General features: G+C 36.4%; 1 protein-coding gene across 1 annotated transcript in view; it reads left to right on the top strand.

The window, feature by feature from the left end:
- COL4A3 (collagen type IV alpha 3 chain) overlaps window positions 1-19,284 on the top strand; it is a 65,578-nt gene that overhangs the window by 18,539 nt on the left and 27,755 nt on the right. Inside the window, exons 4-24 of the mRNA XM_049802840.1 lie at window positions 1,500-1,544; window positions 2,038-2,082; window positions 2,371-2,433; window positions 3,175-3,228; window positions 4,065-4,091; window positions 4,698-4,775; window positions 5,815-5,877; window positions 6,370-6,405; window positions 6,524-6,565; window positions 8,011-8,088; window positions 9,567-9,629; window positions 9,900-9,956; window positions 11,727-11,771; window positions 13,133-13,186; window positions 13,571-13,612; window positions 14,951-15,038; window positions 16,139-16,174; window positions 16,525-16,689; window positions 17,784-17,876; window positions 18,635-18,730; window positions 19,078-19,148. Coding sequence (XP_049658797.1) covers window positions 1,500-1,544; window positions 2,038-2,082; window positions 2,371-2,433; window positions 3,175-3,228; window positions 4,065-4,091; window positions 4,698-4,775; window positions 5,815-5,877; window positions 6,370-6,405; window positions 6,524-6,565; window positions 8,011-8,088; window positions 9,567-9,629; window positions 9,900-9,956; window positions 11,727-11,771; window positions 13,133-13,186; window positions 13,571-13,612; window positions 14,951-15,038; window positions 16,139-16,174; window positions 16,525-16,689; window positions 17,784-17,876; window positions 18,635-18,730; window positions 19,078-19,148 — 1,341 coding nt within the window. The remainder of the gene's footprint in view (window positions 1-1,499; window positions 1,545-2,037; window positions 2,083-2,370; window positions 2,434-3,174; window positions 3,229-4,064; window positions 4,092-4,697; window positions 4,776-5,814; window positions 5,878-6,369; window positions 6,406-6,523; window positions 6,566-8,010; window positions 8,089-9,566; window positions 9,630-9,899; window positions 9,957-11,726; window positions 11,772-13,132; window positions 13,187-13,570; window positions 13,613-14,950; window positions 15,039-16,138; window positions 16,175-16,524; window positions 16,690-17,783; window positions 17,877-18,634; window positions 18,731-19,077; window positions 19,149-19,284) is intronic.

Here is a 19,284-nt window from a genome sequence, read left to right on the forward strand (position 1 = left end):
ACCCATGCTAGAGCAGTTTGTGAAGAACTGCAGCCCATGGGAATGGCCCACATTGGAGATGTTCATGGAGGACTGTCTCCCATGGGTGGGACCCCACGCTGGCGCAGGGGAAGAGTGTGATCAGCCCTCGCCCTGAGGAGGTGAAGCGGCAGAAATTAACATGTGATGACCATAAACCCCATCCCTGTGCCACTGGGGGGGCTTGGTGGTGAAATCCGGGAGTGAAGTTGTGCCCGGGAAGAAGGGAGGGGTGGAGGGAAGGTGTTCTGAGATTTCATTTTATTTCTCATTACCTTGCTCTGGTTGATTTGTAATAAATTGAGCTAATTTTCCCCAAATTGAGTCTGTTTTGCCCGTGACGGTAATTAGTGAATGATCTCTCCTGTCCTTATCTCGACCTGCAAGCTTTTTTTGTTATATTTTTCTCTCCCCTGTCCAGCTGAGGATGGGGGAGTGATAGAACGGCTTTGGTGGGCACCTGGCGTTTAGCCAGGGTCAACCCATCACACACGTTCACATTATGCCTAGGACCTGCACTAATGTGGCTTCAGCTCTTACCCATACCTTTAAACAATTGTTTTTTTATAGTTTTAATTTGTTTGGGTATTGTTGCATTATTCTGTCCTATCTCGTTTTTACAATACTTTGTGGAATGGATACTCATGGTGGATCTCATACATGTTGATGAGCCATTTGTTTGAACTCATTGAAAAGTGTTTAGTAGAGCATTTCCCTTTTAATAAGTGATAATAACTTCTGCAAGAATGGCAAAAAGTAAGGATAATTTATCTAGCAAGAACATCTCTGTTAGCCTGAATGCCATCTATTGTAGTGTATTCCAGTTAGCTTTTCCTATTCAATGCCTGTACATTATCTTAAATGAAATGTCACCCAGGATTTTAGGAGCTATGCAGTTCTGTACATTCCCCATTTCCTTTCTGGGAGCAATAAAAGTTTCTTAGTCTTGAAACAATTCTAGCAGGTTCTGTCTAGACTGTACTGTGGCATGCTGTGCTGTCTTCTTTCGGCCTTGCTCTCCCATCCTGCTTAGCCCCCTTTTATCCTGCTCCTGGCTTTCCTTTCCATGCACAATAGTGCAGGTGAGAGTGGCTGGTACATGCATATACCTGATCATTATGGACATCATCCATATCTGGGAGCTTTCCAGCTATTTCCTCACAGGGAAGCACAGGTCTCACAGTTTGAACAGAACCATAGCAACTGCTTTCTCAACATACCCTGACTGCTATTTTTTTGACCTGTGGTGAGATATATCCCCTAAACACTGAAAAGGGGGGGAAGATGCCATGATTTATGCAAGTTGTATTAAGTGTTTGTTTGCTTTAGTGTCTGTAGTAGGCAAATCATTTATTTATTTATATAGTTTTGTGTGCACATGTTAATATTGGTAAAATAATGAAAATACTGCATGTCCTGTTGACATATGTGTGCTTTTTCTCAATTATATTGAAATATGTTGGTTTCCATTTTTGATCTAGGGTTCTCCAGGGCTTATGGGCTTAGTTGGACCCAAAGGTATACGAGTAAGTATTTATATTTTAAACAAACTTGTATGTATTAAATGTCATGTTAAATGCCAGCTTGGTTCAATAATTTGTGAAAAATAAGAACAAAACATTACATATGATATTAAAGTATTTTTAAACTTTATGACATGAAGCATGCACATCCCTTATCTATTTTTTAGAACTTTTGCCTTTTTTGCTATACCTTATGTACAAGGTTCATACTGTATGTATTTAGTAGTGGAGTGTGCTCTGAAAAATTCAGACTAGAATTGCCTGAAGAATTGTTTTGGAGTTTTTTCTGTGGGCAAAACCAGTCTATGTTAACAGTGCATAAGCTACCTTTATACTTGATTCACAGTCAGAAGGGTTAAGGAAATAATGATCTTTTGATAGAATCATACGAATTCATAAGAATTCATTCTTCTTCTAAGTGTGATCAAAAGAAAAAACACATCATAAGCTTTTGCTTAATATTTGTGTTATTATTCCTCTGTTTTTATATCATTAGGGAGTCCCAGGAATACCTGGATTTTCAGGTCCCCCAGGACTTCCAGTAAGTAAAAACAAAACTGATTTAACCATTTCTCTCCTACTATAGTACACAATTATCCTCAGCCCGATGTGCTCACTCTAGTATCAACATCAGTGTTGTCTCTGTCAGTTAGCCTAGAGATAAAAATCTTAGCATCAGCAGTCCTTACTCATTGTAATGATTTAAGAACACATTGTAATCTGTCAAGTCTTGTGAAACACTGCTCCAACATAAACTCTTTCAGTGTTGCTGTAGGGTAATATGAACGTGCAAAAACAAAGCTTGTGTCAATTTTGCACTTCTTTTTAGGGTGAACCGGGAACTGTTGGTCCTCCTGGGCGCTCGGGTGTTCCAGGATGCAATGGCACAAAGGTACAAACCAAGTAGAATGTTACAGGGATTGTGTTTGGCTATGCTTAGGAAGGGCCAAAAAACATTCTGAATTTTTCCCCCAATATACAACAACTTTGATTTGTTTTGGTTTGTAACTTTTATCAACTAGGAAAAATTTGAATCATGAGTCTAGAGGAAGGAAAAGTGCTGCCTTTTTGTGTAAGATAGATAAATAATACATGCTAATAGCCTTTGCTAAAAAGTTAAGAATATTTTGACAGATAAAACTTTTTTCATTAAATCCAGAAGACCTAATTAGTTTTGTCCAACCTGTCCTTCTGTTGAAATGGCTTATAGAAAAGGTAGATAGTTAATTAATTTTATTTCACCAGTATCTAGCTGGAAGTCGGCATTTCATAAGTCCCAAAAACAATTAAAAGAAAAGGCTTAATGTTAAGTTACAGGTTTACTAGTTTTCCTTTGCTCTATGAGCAAATACTTCCAGCATTCTGAAAGAGGGAGTCAGAAGAATGCCTACTGCAGAAAATCTTACATTTCTAGTGAAACAGAGAACTGATCTGACATAGCTAATAAAGCCTGGTGTCTGGGATAGAAGTCAAGACCCATACAGTGTGGCTGTGCCCCTTCTAGCAAATATGGTGGTAATGCAACTCACAATTTTAGTATGATAACATAAAAAACTTTTTAAATCACATTTGTTAAAATCAGACCAAATAATAAACAATAATATGCATTAACAGTCACTCTTACTACTTTCAGGGTGATCGAGGTTTTCCAGGTCCTCCAGGTAGAAGAGGTGCTCCAGGCATTCTAGTAGGTGTCTGTGAAATTCATGATTTTGTGCATTTCTACCACATAAAGCCATTCACTGAAGGAGTGTAAAGCCTCACATTAGCTTGTATTGACAACAGTTGAAATATATAGGTATCCCCATTTTATTAATATGAAAACTGTCTGGTAAAGAAACCAAAGTTGAAAGTAATGCTTTATCAGCTGTATGTCAGGTCTCAACTTCTTAGTTAATGAGTGCATGCAAATTCATTGACTGTGTTAGCTCTTTACTGTCTCAAGAGATACTCATGAAAATTTACCACTCACATTTCTAAAGGTGTCCAATATATACGTAATACATTGAAGTTTCAGTTCATGCCTAAATATGTTTGAGGATACGGCTTAATTAAGTCGATAAGAACCAGGAATTAAACCCAACACTTCTTATTCTGGGTGCATTGCTTTAACCCTAGGATTTGTTTTTTTCTCTGTAGAAATGTGTTCTTAACAGAAACTTCTAAACAGATGGAAAAGGAATGCTGTCTGTCAAGTTCCAGTGGCTTCACATCTAATAACTTCTAAACATGATCTTTACTTTACCGGCTCTCCTGATTTTATTTATTTATTTATTAAGGTCAGGCTTCAAAACTGTTCTGCCTTCACTTGTAGAGTTGTGTGAAACTGAACTATTTTTTAACAATATCCCCTTCCTTCTTAATTTGAAGTCTGGCACAGTAAACATGTACCTGGCTATACACCATGTCCATGAAGATGAATCACTTCAAGAGCACTGAGCTTGGAGAATATTTAGAATGTGTCCTTTCACCATTGTCTCTTTTAGCTTTCTGTTTTAATAATATGATTGTTCTTTTCCCTAGGGTATTGCTGGTATGAAAGGAGAGAAGGTCAGTTATTTACACCATATTACATGATATATTGGTGATCAACAACTTATGTGTATGTTCGCTGCTGGAAAAGAGTTCTTAACGTCTCCATTCATGGGTAATAGAAGGTCTACTTTCCAAAAGAAGCAACCACAAACTTTGTTGCTTCATCTGTACTAGTTGCATTCACCCCAGGTTGCAAAACAGTATTTAATATTTTTTTTCCCCCTTTAACTACCATTATTGCATGTAATGAATTTAATGCTTTCAAGCACACAAAGAACTAAGCAAATAGCTTATGAATTCATATGGAAATCTGCAGATGCACTAGAGAGTATTTTAAAGGGATAAAAAGTACCAAAACCGCATTGAAGGTCAGGACTGTGGGTGAGTAATGTAGGTGTGTCTGAAATGAAGACTGTCCTAACAGAGAACTGGAATGCCTGAAAAAGGTATATTCTATTTAATAAAATCTTTTTTAAAGGCAGAACTATCCATGGTGGGCAGTTGCCATCATTATGCAATTCTGATGTTGCTTTATTTCCCTACAAACTGTATTAGGAGATTTGTTCCACTACAGAGTTCTACAGCATAACTTTTTATCTTCCTTTTTATCTAATTGTCCAGGGGTGCCCTGCAGATGGATATAACCAAGGGTATGGTGCAAAAGGTGATCCTGGATTGCCAGGAATGCCTGGACTTCAGGTAATTCAGAATTAATTCAGACTGTGAGATACATACATATATATATATATAAAAAAAAATTATACGTAATATGTGTGTATATATATTAAAATTATTTTTATATAATTTTAATTTATTATATATTTTATATAGATATAGTAAATTTTACAATTATCTCACTAATTTCTAAACCAGAATAATTCTGTGTTTTTAAAAATCATTAACTTTACATAATCTGATTAATACACTATATTCAAAGTCTTTCTTCTGACTTTACAGAACAGAGTACATCAAGACAATAGTAATTAATTTTGCCATCAGAACCAATAGTGTCCACTATGTGTTAGTGAAGTGAGATGATAGTGAAGTGAGATAGGTTGCAGACAAACTACAGTACTTAAGAAATGGAGAAAAACTGGTCATAGATTTAGGGGTTTACCCCTATGAATAGACTAGAATACAATAGAATAGAATAGAATAAATAGTTCAGTTGGGAGGGACCTACAATGACCATCTACTCTAACTGCAAAAATTCCCCATGAAGTGATATTGAACAGATTAGACCAGCTGAACTTCTGGTGTACTAACAAAGGACAGTATGATTCATATTTTAAAAATGGAGATTAATAGAAGAAGGCAGAGCAGACATGTCTTTTGACTGTTAAAATAAATGGAGGACATGAAATTAAAAGAAAAAGAAAAATTTTTTAATTTTCCATTTCTTTGAAAATGAAGCTTCAAAGTGTAGAATTTATTGCATAGAGTATTTGAAAGATTAAACACTTATTAGGGCTAGCAGTGGGACTATATGGATTATGAGAATGTCCACAGTTAAACAGGACATACATCCTCACTTGAGTAGTTTAGTTTTAGAACAGTTATGTTTTTTCATGTTTCAAAACATAGGCCAACCAATGAAGCAGTGAGGAGGAATTATACTTCTGTGTTATCCAGAGACAGGGCTGCTCCTCTATTTGTTATTCAGTTCATTGAACTTAGCCTTGTGGTTTGCTTGTAATCTTGCCAGGAGATGTATTCCTGTTTCATTTTTAATATGCAGGGTGCCCAGGGTGCTCAAGGATATCCCGGGGAGCTTGGACCACAGGGCCCTCCAGGAGCTTCAGTGAGTATGAACTTAAGTCTTTAACCTTCAATTTTCCCAGAAACGTATGGAATTACACAAATATAAATACTTGACTTTCCCAGAGTGGTTTGAGGTCTAGAGACATGTGTATGCGAAATCCACATCCTTCTGCGCGCATCTTGATTTTTTTTATATTTTTTTTAGTTTCTTTTGATTATTTTCATGCATGATAATTTTCATGTTTTCAGAAGCATCCTTGTCCATGTAGGCATAAATTTTAATGTTCAAATAATTCTTCATTTTAAATACTAATGTGTGTAACTGTAAAAGAGATGTATAAGTTTGCAACTAGACTGTATAGACATTGTCACCTACTCACAATGAATTGTAGTTTTAAAGGTCGGAAAAAAAATAAAAATAGTGATATAACTCACGTGAAAATTGGGTACTTCAAAAGACCTATATTGGTGCTGAAGATTGTAACTTTTTAAATTAAGGATTTTTTATTATTAATTTTTTTCTTTTTTGTAGGGCATGCCAGGGAGAGCAGGACCTCCTGGACCTAAGGTAGTCTCAGATTGGTAATAAAAATGAAAACTTCCTATTATGTGTAACATCAATTAACTTACTTTATAGGTGTTTTTAAAATAATTTAAAAATTAACATTTGGGGATTTTTTTTACAGGGTCTTATGGGACTGAAAGTAATAGGAACCAAAGGAAGCAAGGTAATTGTCTAAAAAGCGTAAAACATTTTTTTAAAGTTTTGTTTCTGTTTTCTGCGCTTTCTGATATACTATGGTGAAGTGTTTGGGGAAGTAAGTACTGTGAAATAAAATTTTCAGTATATATATAGAAGTCTTTTATTGGAAAATGGAAACATGGCAATTAATATCTAAGGAAAAACTGTTTTCATGCAAGAGTCAATTATATAAACTTCCTGATAGAAGGGAAGACGCTTAAGAGGAGCCAGTAGTTAATATTTACTAACACATAGCATTAAATTCATTTATATATCATTTGCATATTGTTCCTAAATGATTATTTAAGCATGTAAACATTGGTAAATATATAGCATCTGTAGACTCACAACTTCTTATGGCCAACATAAGTGTCAGCCTTTATGATGCTAGAAAACCTCCCAGATTTTGAATAAAAATTGGATAACTTGTCATCCTTGTTCTTACTTTGTATCCCATATAATTGATATTAAGCTAGAAATGACTACAAATACAAATATTGCCTCTCAGGACCTCAGCTGGAGGACCACTGTAGTCAGTCTGAATGTCCTTACAGGATCCTTTCAAGAACTTGGGGCATCTCACAGTTATGCTAACTGAGCTGCACAGATTCAGCTGTGAACTGAAACAGCACTATCTGGCAGTGGGATTGGTTTTAACTTTGTAATTACTACCAGCAATGTGCTAGAAGTTTGCTGGGGAAATTTCTGTAAAGAGAATTGATTATTCATTAGCATTAGCTCAGGTGACCATGGAGCATCTTGCTTCCTTATGGAAGAGTCACGCATTCTTTGCTATTACACTGCAAATGCATGCAAAGGCATTCCACTAGCTTAAAATCACTGGAAGTTAATGGATGTTGTTTTGTTGAGCTCCACAGGAAAGATTTAGGACTTCCCCTGCTCTAAAACATCCGTAATGAAAAAGTGTACTGTAATATTAATGTTTTCGGTTAAGGACACACAAAAGCTAATTTCATCTGTCAGCACTATGTTACAATCATCTCCCTGTAATACACAGACTGCAGTGTTGAGGGTGTCACTGAAGACAGTTCATGTCTTTTATTGATTGACTTAATCAAATGGAGAGAAAAATTATAATCGAGGAGTTATTTTTATTTGGAGTTAAAATGGTTGTATAACTTTTAAATGAATAGTAATCAAAATTTAGCTATTTCTAGATACTTTAAGAGAAATCAGCATATGCATTTCTATATTTCTCAGCTAGGAGAAGGTTGTCATAGTAGTCTTAAGTCTTCCATATGTATTTTTTATTGGAAGATAAATAGCAAGCAAAGAGAAATGTTAACTGTATTAATGGCTAAGTGGCTAATGACAGAAAAATTTTCATGTTGTCAGAAGTATAGCAATAGAAATTTGAAACAAAAAAACCATGATGTTCATAATTGCTTTATTTTTCTTTTTTGTTTAAAGGGTGACACTGGGTTAACTGGACCCCCTGGACCACCAGGAACTGTTATTGTGACATTAAGTGGACCAGACAACACAACGGTAGTAAAATTGTTAAACATCACATTCAGATAAGCATCTTACTAGGTTTTACTTTAAGAGGACATTTTCATCTTCATTGTTCCAATAACATTTTCTTTCACCCATCCTAACATTTTTCAGAGTTGTTCAGTTAGATACTAAGCTCTCCTTAAGAGTGTGTCTCTACAGCCAGCTCAGCTGAGATGTGTGTATTCACATGCACATCTGCACAATGCCAGTGGAATGTTAAATGCTTATTAGTAATCCACCTGCTGTGGATCTCCAAGTACATGAAAAGTAAATCACTTTTAGCTTTATCAGATCAACATGGATTTTCTGAATGGCTATCAAAGCCACAGCTGTGTTGACCTCTGGGCCTTGTCACTGAAAATATCAGGGCTCTGAACTACCAGAGTTTCACAAAAGCTTACAACGTGTTCATGTAGATTTCATAGTTTATTTTCTCATTGTTTTTACTGGAACATGAGTAATCATGGAAAGTGTTGGAAAAACAAAGAGTATTGGAGAAAGGAAATACTCTGATTCAGCTTTCATTTTAGGTATTGCTTTGTGACTTAAAATTTTTGCATTTTGTCCTTACATAGAACTGAAACAGCAGCAATTGTTACACAGTTTTAAGTCTTCACATATTAACAGAACAAGTCTTCCACCTGTTCTTGACTCTGTTTTCCTTATTTAATTTGCATCTAATCCATGGAGCATCAAAACTCCCTGGATTTTTGTATCACTGTGCACTTGATGCAAAACTCCTGTGAATTTTGCATTAAAACTGTATTTAAGGAAGAGAAAGATTGCAGAAGCAAGGTTCAGCTTTTACGCACAGCAGCTCTTCCCTGTTTAAATCAAATATGGACCACCCGGAGCACTTCGCAGTCACAGCTGTGGCAGTTTATCATGGGGAACAGCAATTTTTCACAGGCACTGGGCATAAAGGTTTAAAAACCCCTCAAAACTCCTTACTTAAATAGTTTGGGGCCTAAGTCTAACCAGGTAATATTTAGGCAGTCTGTAAACTTTGGCTTTACGATGACCTTAGGCTGTCTCCCAATACACAGTAGGGTAATCTAATATTGAGCCCACAGAGGGAAGGTTCACATGGGTAGCCACTGCATTTACGTTTTGGAGGTAACTGTAGCTCCAGTGAAGCAACTAAGGTTTATTTGGTTTTTGCTTGCAATTTCGTGTTGCCATTTCTGGGGATATTTATTCCAGTCCCCTTGCATGCAATCACAGGTAGGTTGTTTTGAACTCACTATGTTCAGAAATAAGGTGCAGAGCCAGTTTCTTCTCCAAATATCATAGACTTAGGCAGGAGTGCTGATATCAAGTTTCTGTTTCTTAGTCATCTCAGTAGGACCATCTCTGCTTAAAGAAGCTTGCTGGTAACATAAGGATTTCTTATTTGTAGAACTTGAGTGTTATGGTAAGCACAGAAAAATCCGAGGGACCATATTAAATTTTTATTTATTGTGTAATAGGATTTGAAAGGAGAGAAAGGAGAAAAAGGATCAAGAGGACTTCCAGGGCCAATGGGGTTCACAGTAAGTGACCAGAAGTAAATCCCTTAAATCCAGATGTTTAGGCAGCATCACCTAGTAAATGCTACTCTATTTAGATTCCAGTATTTACACTACTTATTCCAACCTTTGATGAGTAGAATACCTATTAATATTATTAATTAGAATTAGAATACCCATTCTAACTGTACTTTATTTTTACACTTTTTTTAAAAAGATAAATTATAAAAGATACATTTAATTTAGAAAATGTGAGTCTCAAGTATGTGTATCTTGAGGCTGGTTTTGTTACAGGGGCCTGTTGGTGATTCTCAAAGTGAAAAGGGTGACCAAGGAGAACCCGGAGCACAGGTATGTGCAAACAACTGAGTACACGTGTTAGTCTTTTCTGAAAAGCAGTTTTGCACTAGTGTTGCTCTCCAGTTTTTGCTTCAATGCCCCTTGGAGCAAATTTTCTTAGATTCAAAAGCTTTTTCATCCAGTAAACCAGACTAGAGAGCTGAAAGTCAAATGACTGTTCTTAAAGGCTCATTTACTATGAGTACATGAAGTAAAGGTCAGTTGATGGTGGGTGCCCTTCCATTTGTTTTGCTGTAAAAGTTCTACTGTTGAAATTTAGTTAAAAAAAAAAAAAAGTGCTCTTCTGAACACATACTGGCTTTATAGTGCCAGTGTACATGTAAAAGAGAATTAAAAACATTGGGTTTACTTAAGCCAGCAGACTTAAATTGGTATGCTCAACCAGCAGGTATGCGGAGACATGAAGAAAATTGTCATAAGAGAGTTATTCTATTAACATGAAAACATGAGAAAAAAATCATATATTTATTTTAAAAAGCATACACATTAAAATATTATTTACTTGAGTACGTCTATATTTTTAAGAGAATTAAATAGGAAGTTATCACTTTGCATTCAAATGGCTTTCAGACTTTCAGATAAAAACTAATCAATGAAAGATGCAGGTTCTTAGTAACTAAAGCTGTATGAATTCGTAACAGTTTACTAATATGTAATCAAGTGAGAACCCTAAAATACCCAAATAAATCAAAATGTTTTGTGACATTTTCTGAACAAAACATTTTGATTCTAAATACATTTTTAAAAGCAATATTAAGAAAATAATTTTCAAATGAAATATTTAATTCTGTCCAAACATATATATTTTGAAACTTTTCCCATACTTTTTGTGGTTGCCATAAATTTTCTTCCACAAGGAAGGGTAGCAAGACAAGACCAGTACTACCTGTAGGTAGCTTTTTCTCCAATTGTATGGTGCTATAATGATGATGATGCTATAGAGCTACTTGATTATTATTTTTATTATTCCTATATGTTATGAAAATTTTTGAGTTACTGGTTTAAAGTACTAAAAGTTCTTGCTACCCAATGTGTGTTATTCTTCCTCTATCTTCTGTGTTTCTTCCATATTATATCTTCTGTTTGCAAAAGCCCTGTCCTGTCATGCAGTATTTTTTATAACTCTTAACTGACCTCCCCCTTCCTCCTTAGTGAATGAAGTAGTAGAGCAGCCTTGCTTTTCTGCCTGTTGACCTTGAAGAATGCTAAGGAAATATAAATTGTGTTAAGACATTGACTGACTCGCTATTCTGAAATGAAAACAAAATTTTTACTATTGAAATTACATCAGTGAGCACAAAATATCAAATGGCAATGAATTTTACATTCTAGAAAAAAATACTATTTTGTGCAAGTGAGTTTTGAGCCTGTGGTGACATCTTTCCAACTCCCCTTCTTCTTTTCCAGAGTATCATCCTTGGTTATGTTCTGCAATCTTTTGAGTATTGCTGTTTTTTCTCATGCTTGCATCGTAATTCATGGTCTGGTCATCTTTTTCAGAATTATTTTAAGTTACATTGGTTTATTCTGTGAAAAACAAATTTCTAAAACATACTTTCTCCCCTGTTGTTCTGAGCTCTTCATCTTCCACCCCCCTTTTATCTTGTAACTAGCTGCCTGCTTAATGGCTTTTCAAAATTTATAAAGATGTAAACTACACTTATATGTGCAGCATTTAGTTGTTATGCTCTTTGAATGCAATGACCCCTCTCTTGATCATCTTAAGTTTTTTTTATTTTATTTTATGTTTTTCCTTTGTAGGGTAAACCTGGAAAAGAAGGTGCCCCAGGTCCACCTGGCTTACCGGTAATGAAGGAAGCCTTCTAAATGTTTTCTAAGTAATAGTCATCTGTTTATTACAGTGATATCTTCCTGTCACAACTTTTTCACATTGCAGAATGTGTTTGAAAATGTTGATTTGCATACACTGTGAAACATTTTCTTTCACACAGCTGTCTTTGGGACATGCCATGTCCTCATAGATTTATGCAGGAGAGAGGGGCTCAGTTCATAGATGTTGTCTCTTCTTCTGTATAAAATAAAAAGACATGTTGCTTGTTGCTGACTATCTAATGAGTTTGAGACACAGTCCAAGTTATGCAAAATTAATTCTACTGAGTTTAATTCTGGTTAGTCACGTTGAAATTTTTACGAAAGAGTTATACCTTCACTTCAGCATAAATCAAGAAGCAAAGTGAATAATTTGTCATCACTAGAATCAAAGACATGCTTTTACAAAGAAAAGTTATTGTTAAGGTCACAGCTGCCTTGGCCTGAAACAAGATGACTGATAGATATTAAAACTGTCATCTTGTCATCATATAATTCTTAAAATATGCCATTTTATAACCAAAATGATCTCATTTGCGTACTAATTTAAAAGCTAAGGTTGTTCAAATGTGTTTGGAATACTGTATTCAATCGGTGAAATATCAATTCTTTTATATTTACATCACTTCCACTTTAATGACATCATTAGGGTCACAATGACCTTACAAATGCCTTACAAAAATTCTTATTGTCAGAATAGCCCATTTCACACATATCTTACTAAAACATCATCTTCATCATGCCAAAATGACCTTTGCAGACAATCTAAACACATTCCACTCTGTCAAAGAATGTGGAATGACAAACCGCAAAGCTCTGCTGCCTCACCTAACACGAAGAAAACCTTCTGTCATTCAGCTGCATAAGCCTCTCAGAAGTCCCTTTTCCTTGCATGTATACACTTGCAGAAAGCTTTAGCAGCAGTCTGCACTCTTTTCCCCCAGTCTTGCTGACAGTTCTTGAGATCAACACCATCATGCAGACTGACCAAGCTGAATGTGAGTCTCACGTTGTGTTCAGTTTCTCTCCTTTCAGAAATTGTAGTTTGTAGAGGGAGAACAAACCAGAGCCTCCTACACTCGCACTGTCCAGGACAGCTCCACCTTGGGATTGGTGGAGTGTGCCGTTATAAAGGCAGGTTTGGATGAGAGACCTGCTGTATTTCCCACAGACATGGAACTGTACCCCAAACAGAGTCTTTCCCTGAGATTTCTTCATGTGAGCAAGACATATTCACATTGCCATCATCATGAAAGATTAAAGCTTTGCATTTTACATCTTAGTGATGTCAGTGCTAAAAGATTAATCCTCATAAAATTGTGTACTGTCACCTGCAGGGACAAAAGGGTGAACAGGGCAGACCAGGACTGGCTGGCAGGAAAGGAGCTAAGGTATTGTCTAATGGTTTTGTTGTTGCTTTTGAGGATGAGCATAAGGTATGTTTTGGGGTTTTGATTATTTATCACTGTGTATGCAATGTGTTTTACCTTACCTAACAAACGACAAGTAATGATATCATGAAATAGGGAATGGATCAGCTGAAACAGATCGTGTGTTTGAACTGGTGTCCATCTATGCCTGCTGATATGTTCTTGTAGTTTTTGGTGTATGTGGCTGAATAGTTGTGAAAGGAACACAGATGGGGGTGGTGAAGGACTGGTCAGGAGCAGAAGTTCTTTAATGTTTTGAACAGTGTACTGAAGTAACAGTGAGTACCAAATGTCATGTCATGTATTGTTTTTAATAAACAAACCCATCTTTGTCCTCTGATGAAGGGGATGAAAGGAAACACTGGTCCACCTGGAGCTTGTGGTCAAGTAAGTGTAAATTATCTTCATCATATCATTGTTCTAAACTGTTAGAATAAGAATAAGCCAAACTGCCTGTATGAGGCAATCATGGATGTCCTGTGGTGCTCTAACCGAGGCATAGCTTTTTCAAAGTACTGGTGTACTTGCTAGGAGTCTCACAGAGATGGCATCGTCCTTCACATGGAGCCGGGATGCATGATGAGGACCTGGTTAGACCTCACTCAGTTCCAGCAATTTTGGCAGGAGATTGGACTGTCACAAGACAGTTACAGAAATTCACAGGAGTTAATTTTTAAACCAGTCATTAATCAGTTCCAGAACAGGTTGTGTTAATTTTAAAATCCTAAGACTTTTTAAAGAAAGCAAAAGATGCTGTGAGAACAATTTCTCTGTCTGGTCATGCTGTCTCACTAGTGGCTTTCTTAAAGGCCTTGTGTACCTAATGGAAACCTTCTGCCCAAATTGTTCAAAAGAAATAACTTTGTAAAAAGCTGAATCATTTGTGATATTGACAGAGTACTAAAAAACCACTGCTTTTCAAAAAATCTATAGGAGAAAAGTAAAAATTTTGATATTTAATTTTAAGCAGATTTTTATTCCTTTTAAAACTGGTGCATTAGTAGTCGGTTTAAATTTCAGTGTGATGTTTATATATGAAGGCACAATAATTATTATAATACTGATTTGTCAGTAATGGCGCCCATGCAAAATACTCCAGAAAAGAGCAAAAATTTGTAGTTATAAAAAAACAGAGGTACAGCAAATTGCCTTTTGTTTTTGCCTGTCTTTTGTAGAAACTTTGAAGCATCGTAATACTAAATTTTAATAAATTAAGTATTAATTTTTATAGGAATGACTTTTTAATGCACATGTGATTTAAGTAGTTGATTTTTGTCTGTTTTCATGTGATTATTTAAAAGAGTAGTCTAGATACAGCTGATGCTGCTTTGAGCCAATAGAATAGACAAAGTGATTCCTAGAGGTTTCTTTCAACAATATTTTTGATTTCATGCTACCATAGTATTTGTGACTGGGTCTCCAATTTATACCTTACCTGTATAATTGCATCTGTAGGCAGAGGAGTTCTCTGGGAGTTGAGGAATTGAGCTGAAATCCCAGCCCCATATATTTGTACAGGCCTTCTGGTATAATCTGTGTGTAACAATTATGATTTCATTTCTAGCTGCTTGTAATTACCATGTGATTAGAAAGGTATCATGGTGTCACAGAATCAAAATTATGAATGAGATCATAGCATTGTTCTAACCAAATGTTCAATATGAGGTACTGTGCTTCCCTCTTCATTCTCACTATTCTTTCTTTTCTTACAATCTTTCTCTTAAGACGGAGTATTATGATAGTGTTGTTGGTGAAAAAGGAGATGAAGGACCCCCCGGACCTCCAGGACCAAAAGGTCAACGTGGCATGCCTGGTGAGTGGGACATCAAAACTAGAATCTTTTAGGAAGAGCTGTTCATTCAAAGGGTTTGTTGCAGGCTAGGTTTTTGAGCACTCAGCAACCTGCTTCTGCCTTTACAAGAATATTTCCAAATTACTCCCATCAAATTGCAGAACTGAAATGTAACCTGAGACTTTGATTTATAGCCATATTTCCTCTTAAAAATAATGAAGCTGGCACATTTCTTTGCACAGATAATTGAGTTGACCATCTAAGCTCACTGACATCCTGTCTCATGACCTTAGTGGACTACTGTATCAGCACATCATTTGTATATGCCGTAGACAAACAATCAGGGCTCTAAGTCTCCTGTTAAAGGTCATGTGCTTTTTTCTCTTTTCTCTTTTTTCTTTTTTTATAGCTTTCGTAGTTTGTCTTATGCCATTTTTATTGCTTGTCATTCCAAAATAATAATGATCTGCAAGGTTTTATTTTGTTTATTTTGGCCATGCTGTAAAATTAAAATGTACTGATTTATTATTTGAGCTGTATCACAATGTAACAAGGACTTGTGGGCTGAACTCTGAGGCATCTTGGAGGTTATATCTTGTACTCGTCCAGTGAGTCCTTGCCTTCTATGTTTTGATGTTCTAGTTTTATGAATATTTATGTATCCAAGTTATTGTGTTGCATTCAGTGAATACACTTTGTTGTTATAAATCTACTTACATACTTGGAAGGGATGGCAACAGGAAAGTTGAGCCTTGCAAAGATATTAATGCATTGCTAAGAGGTGGTATATTTACTAGAGCAAATAATAGTGGCAAAAAGAAGCAAGTTTGGAGGCCTGTAAGTTGTTCTCAAGTAATTGAGTGCATCCCCATCTAAGATAAATGTGGTGGATCCTATTCCTACCTCTTGTAAACATCCATAACTTGCCAGATTTCAGGGAGAATAGTCAGTATGCAACAGTTGCGTAAGTAATAGATGCCTACTCAGTCAAAACCAAATTCTTAAAAGATAAAATAAGCTTAAAATGCAGAAGCCCAAAGTTTGCAGTCAATGTTATTCAGTAATGACTTTGCAGAGCATACAGTGGTTTAACTCAAGTTCTAAATGCATTGCTTTTGCAGGGCCACAGGGTCCTCCCGGAGGTGCTGGTAGACCAGGTATGTGTAATGATCCAGTACCAACAATAAAATACATTGTTCTTCCTGCCCATTACACTGAATAAGCTTGGTGGAATCTTAATTTCAGATTACTTAAAACATATCTCTAAGTGGTAAAAAAATGTCACCCAAAAGCTTTGATGGGCCAAGCATTTTAAAAAGAGGTTAAAGGTAATTTTACAATGTCTTTACTTTCTCATTGTGATTATTTAATATATTACAAGATAAAAAAGATTTGTAGGATGAACTCAGTATGTTTGTGTCTCATGCATCCTATTGAGTACTTCCTTTGCTTTGAAATTCCATTTCTTCTTTAACTTCATTTTTTGTATTTTTTCCTGTTTGGTTAGGTGTGTCAAGACCAGGTCTGAGAGGTCCCCCAGGATTTCCTGGGCCAAAAGGAACAAAAGGAGAGAAAGGACAAACTGGCTTGTGTATTGTAGGCCCTCCAGGCCTACCTGGTATTACTGGCAGACCTGGTTCTGTTGGATTACCAGGTCCTCCAGGAGAACCAGGTGACGTTTCAGTATTGTATGTACAATGAACAAGAACAAATCCAGAGTCATCTCAATACCTAATGTATGAGATTATATAAATTAATTACTTACAGAGTATATTTCGAGTAATATGGTTGAATAATTTCTCTTTGGAAATTCTGTTTTAGGATATTCATGAAAACACATATGTAGTGAAGGTCTGTGCTCCATTGCTAATGAGATTCTGTGGGGTAGATACAATGACTTCCCAAAGATTTCTCACCTTTTTGTATAACTGTGACTCTAAAAATCTGCTACATAAAACCAGGAAAGACTAATGAGAGAAAATCTGTTCTTAAAAAAAACCCTAATTTTTCCAAAAGTTGTAGTAAATCTGTAAAACTAAATTCAGAAGGGGCTAATATGAAAGGTAGAGAAATCACTTGCATGCCTCCAGAGGTCTTAGTGGGCCTTAGAGCAGGTTTGAACTTCTGGCAGCATGAAAATAAAGTAGTAGCGGTTTATAATACTTCTAGGAAAATGTATTAACTTGGAATACCTCTTTAACTAGGAGTCCCAACAGCATCATGTTTCTTTTTTATGTGGTATGGCCAAACCAAGCTTTTCTGAACCAGTACCAATGTACTGCTCCTCTTTTCTCTCTCTTCGAAAAATGTATCTATGCCCCGAATATATTACCTTAGGAAGAGCTCGATGCATGTTCTGTTTTTCCAAAGTACTAGTAAATACAGCAGAATAATTCTGTTGAAGATACATGAACAGCATTAATAATTCAGGATTAAAAAAAAAGTTTCCCTACCATGAATGGAAATACTTTCCTAGAAGGGACTATGCTTTTTAAAGGCTAGACAGATTTCAGTTATTCTGCTGAGATTTACTTTGGCATTACCATATTTATCCTCAAGTACTTCCAGTTACAGATGTTTTGGATTTGTCCAGGTAGTTCCCTCTTTTAAATGAATCACAGAGTGATAGAATATCTCAAGTTGAAAGGGAGCCATAAGGATCAGAATACTGTCTCCAGCTCATCCCTGCAACTTTTTCTTTCAGCAGCTAGAGAATTGTCTGAATAATCTGCTGATGTAATGGTGCCATGCTCGTTTCATTAACAGGTAGAGTGACATTTAGAACAGGCTTACCAGGACTTCCTGGAGAGCCAGGGTATACAGGACCTCCGGGACCTCCAGGGGATATGGGCATTAAAGGTCAGTTTCAGAAAACTACCACTCAGAAATAGACGGTACAATCCAGTAATCTTTATGGATCCTCATAAGATTTTGAATTTAATTTATCTCTTAAGCCATTTGATGAGTTCAGAGATTTAAGAGAATTCATTAGGGATAGCAAGATGTCTTCCTCCCCTTACAGTAAACAGCAGTTAGAAGGGCAGTGCATGTGCCAGTGCTGCACACCAGTTGTACAGCACTGCATCAGGGTATAAATCTTCATTGGAACAATTATTACAGATTGGTAGGGTTTTCATATTCTCATGTTCAGCACTAACAGTTGTTCTCTGAGAGAAGTCTCCTGCAAATCTCACCACAGGAGATGCTGAATCTCTTTGCCACTTGCTAGCCATTAAAGTCACCCAGGCTGTTAACGGAGCCATGTTAGTATGGAGCCATGTTACTTTGAAGCCTATGTCCCTTTCATCTTTTCAGAGAATTTGGCTTATCAGTAGAGTGACTATATCCAAATGGTTTACTAAAACTAGACTTGAAAAAATAAAGAGATCTAAACTGAATGTCCCTGCATTTTCAGTTAAATGTTATCAGTTCTGATTCACTGTCTGACCACAGATAATTTTGTACTGTGTTGGAAGCTATCTTCCAATAAAATAAAGGCTGTGATTCTACCACTCTCTGGCTAAAAAGTGTTAGCCATCCTCTATAACAATGTAACACATCAGTTAAGCTTGGGAATGACTTGCTGTGGAACAACTAATGAATTATTTTCATTCTAGGTGATGAAGCTTACGTGTGTACTGATTGCAGCTATATTCCGGGAATACCTGGTCTTCCTGGTTCTCCTGGGCCACAAGGCCAGGATGGCATGCCTGGTAAATTATCTTGTTGCTCTTAACAGGACGATAGAAAATGCCAATAATTTTGCTTTTAGCATTAGAATCAGGTTTTGGCATGTCTGCAGCATGCAGTCCTTGAACTAGCCCTGAGGTTGGGATGAGTGTAAGAGCCTGATGCAGCTCCATCCAACTGATGGGAGCACAAGCCCTAAAAGAGGTGAAGTCAGAATTCTAGTAGGCTTAGGTGCAGCGTGAAGCCAGGTCAGTCTGTGATGATGCAGTCAGTGTAACAAGCAGAAACATTCAATGCTCGGTATGATTGTTGGAGCTTGTCAAAATCCATGTCCTTGTTTTCATTAAAAAATATGCTGTTTCTTTTGCAGGTAGAGAAGGAACAAGAGGTCCAAAAGGTTCTCCAGGTTCTCCAGGAGCACTGGGGTTTCCAGGAGCTCAAGTAAGACTTTGGTTTTTCAGATCCCCACAAGAATTATTTCAGAGAAACCTCATGGCTGGTGTTACATGCAGTGTCATACTGGGTGACCTCAACAGTTTTCTTTCTGCAGTAATGAATGTGTCTGCATGGGAAGCCT

This window comes from Accipiter gentilis, chromosome 6, assembly GCF_929443795.1.
Source record: "Accipiter gentilis chromosome 6, bAccGen1.1, whole genome shotgun sequence".
In the NCBI taxonomy this organism is placed as follows: domain Eukaryota; kingdom Metazoa; phylum Chordata; class Aves; order Accipitriformes; family Accipitridae; genus Astur; species Astur gentilis.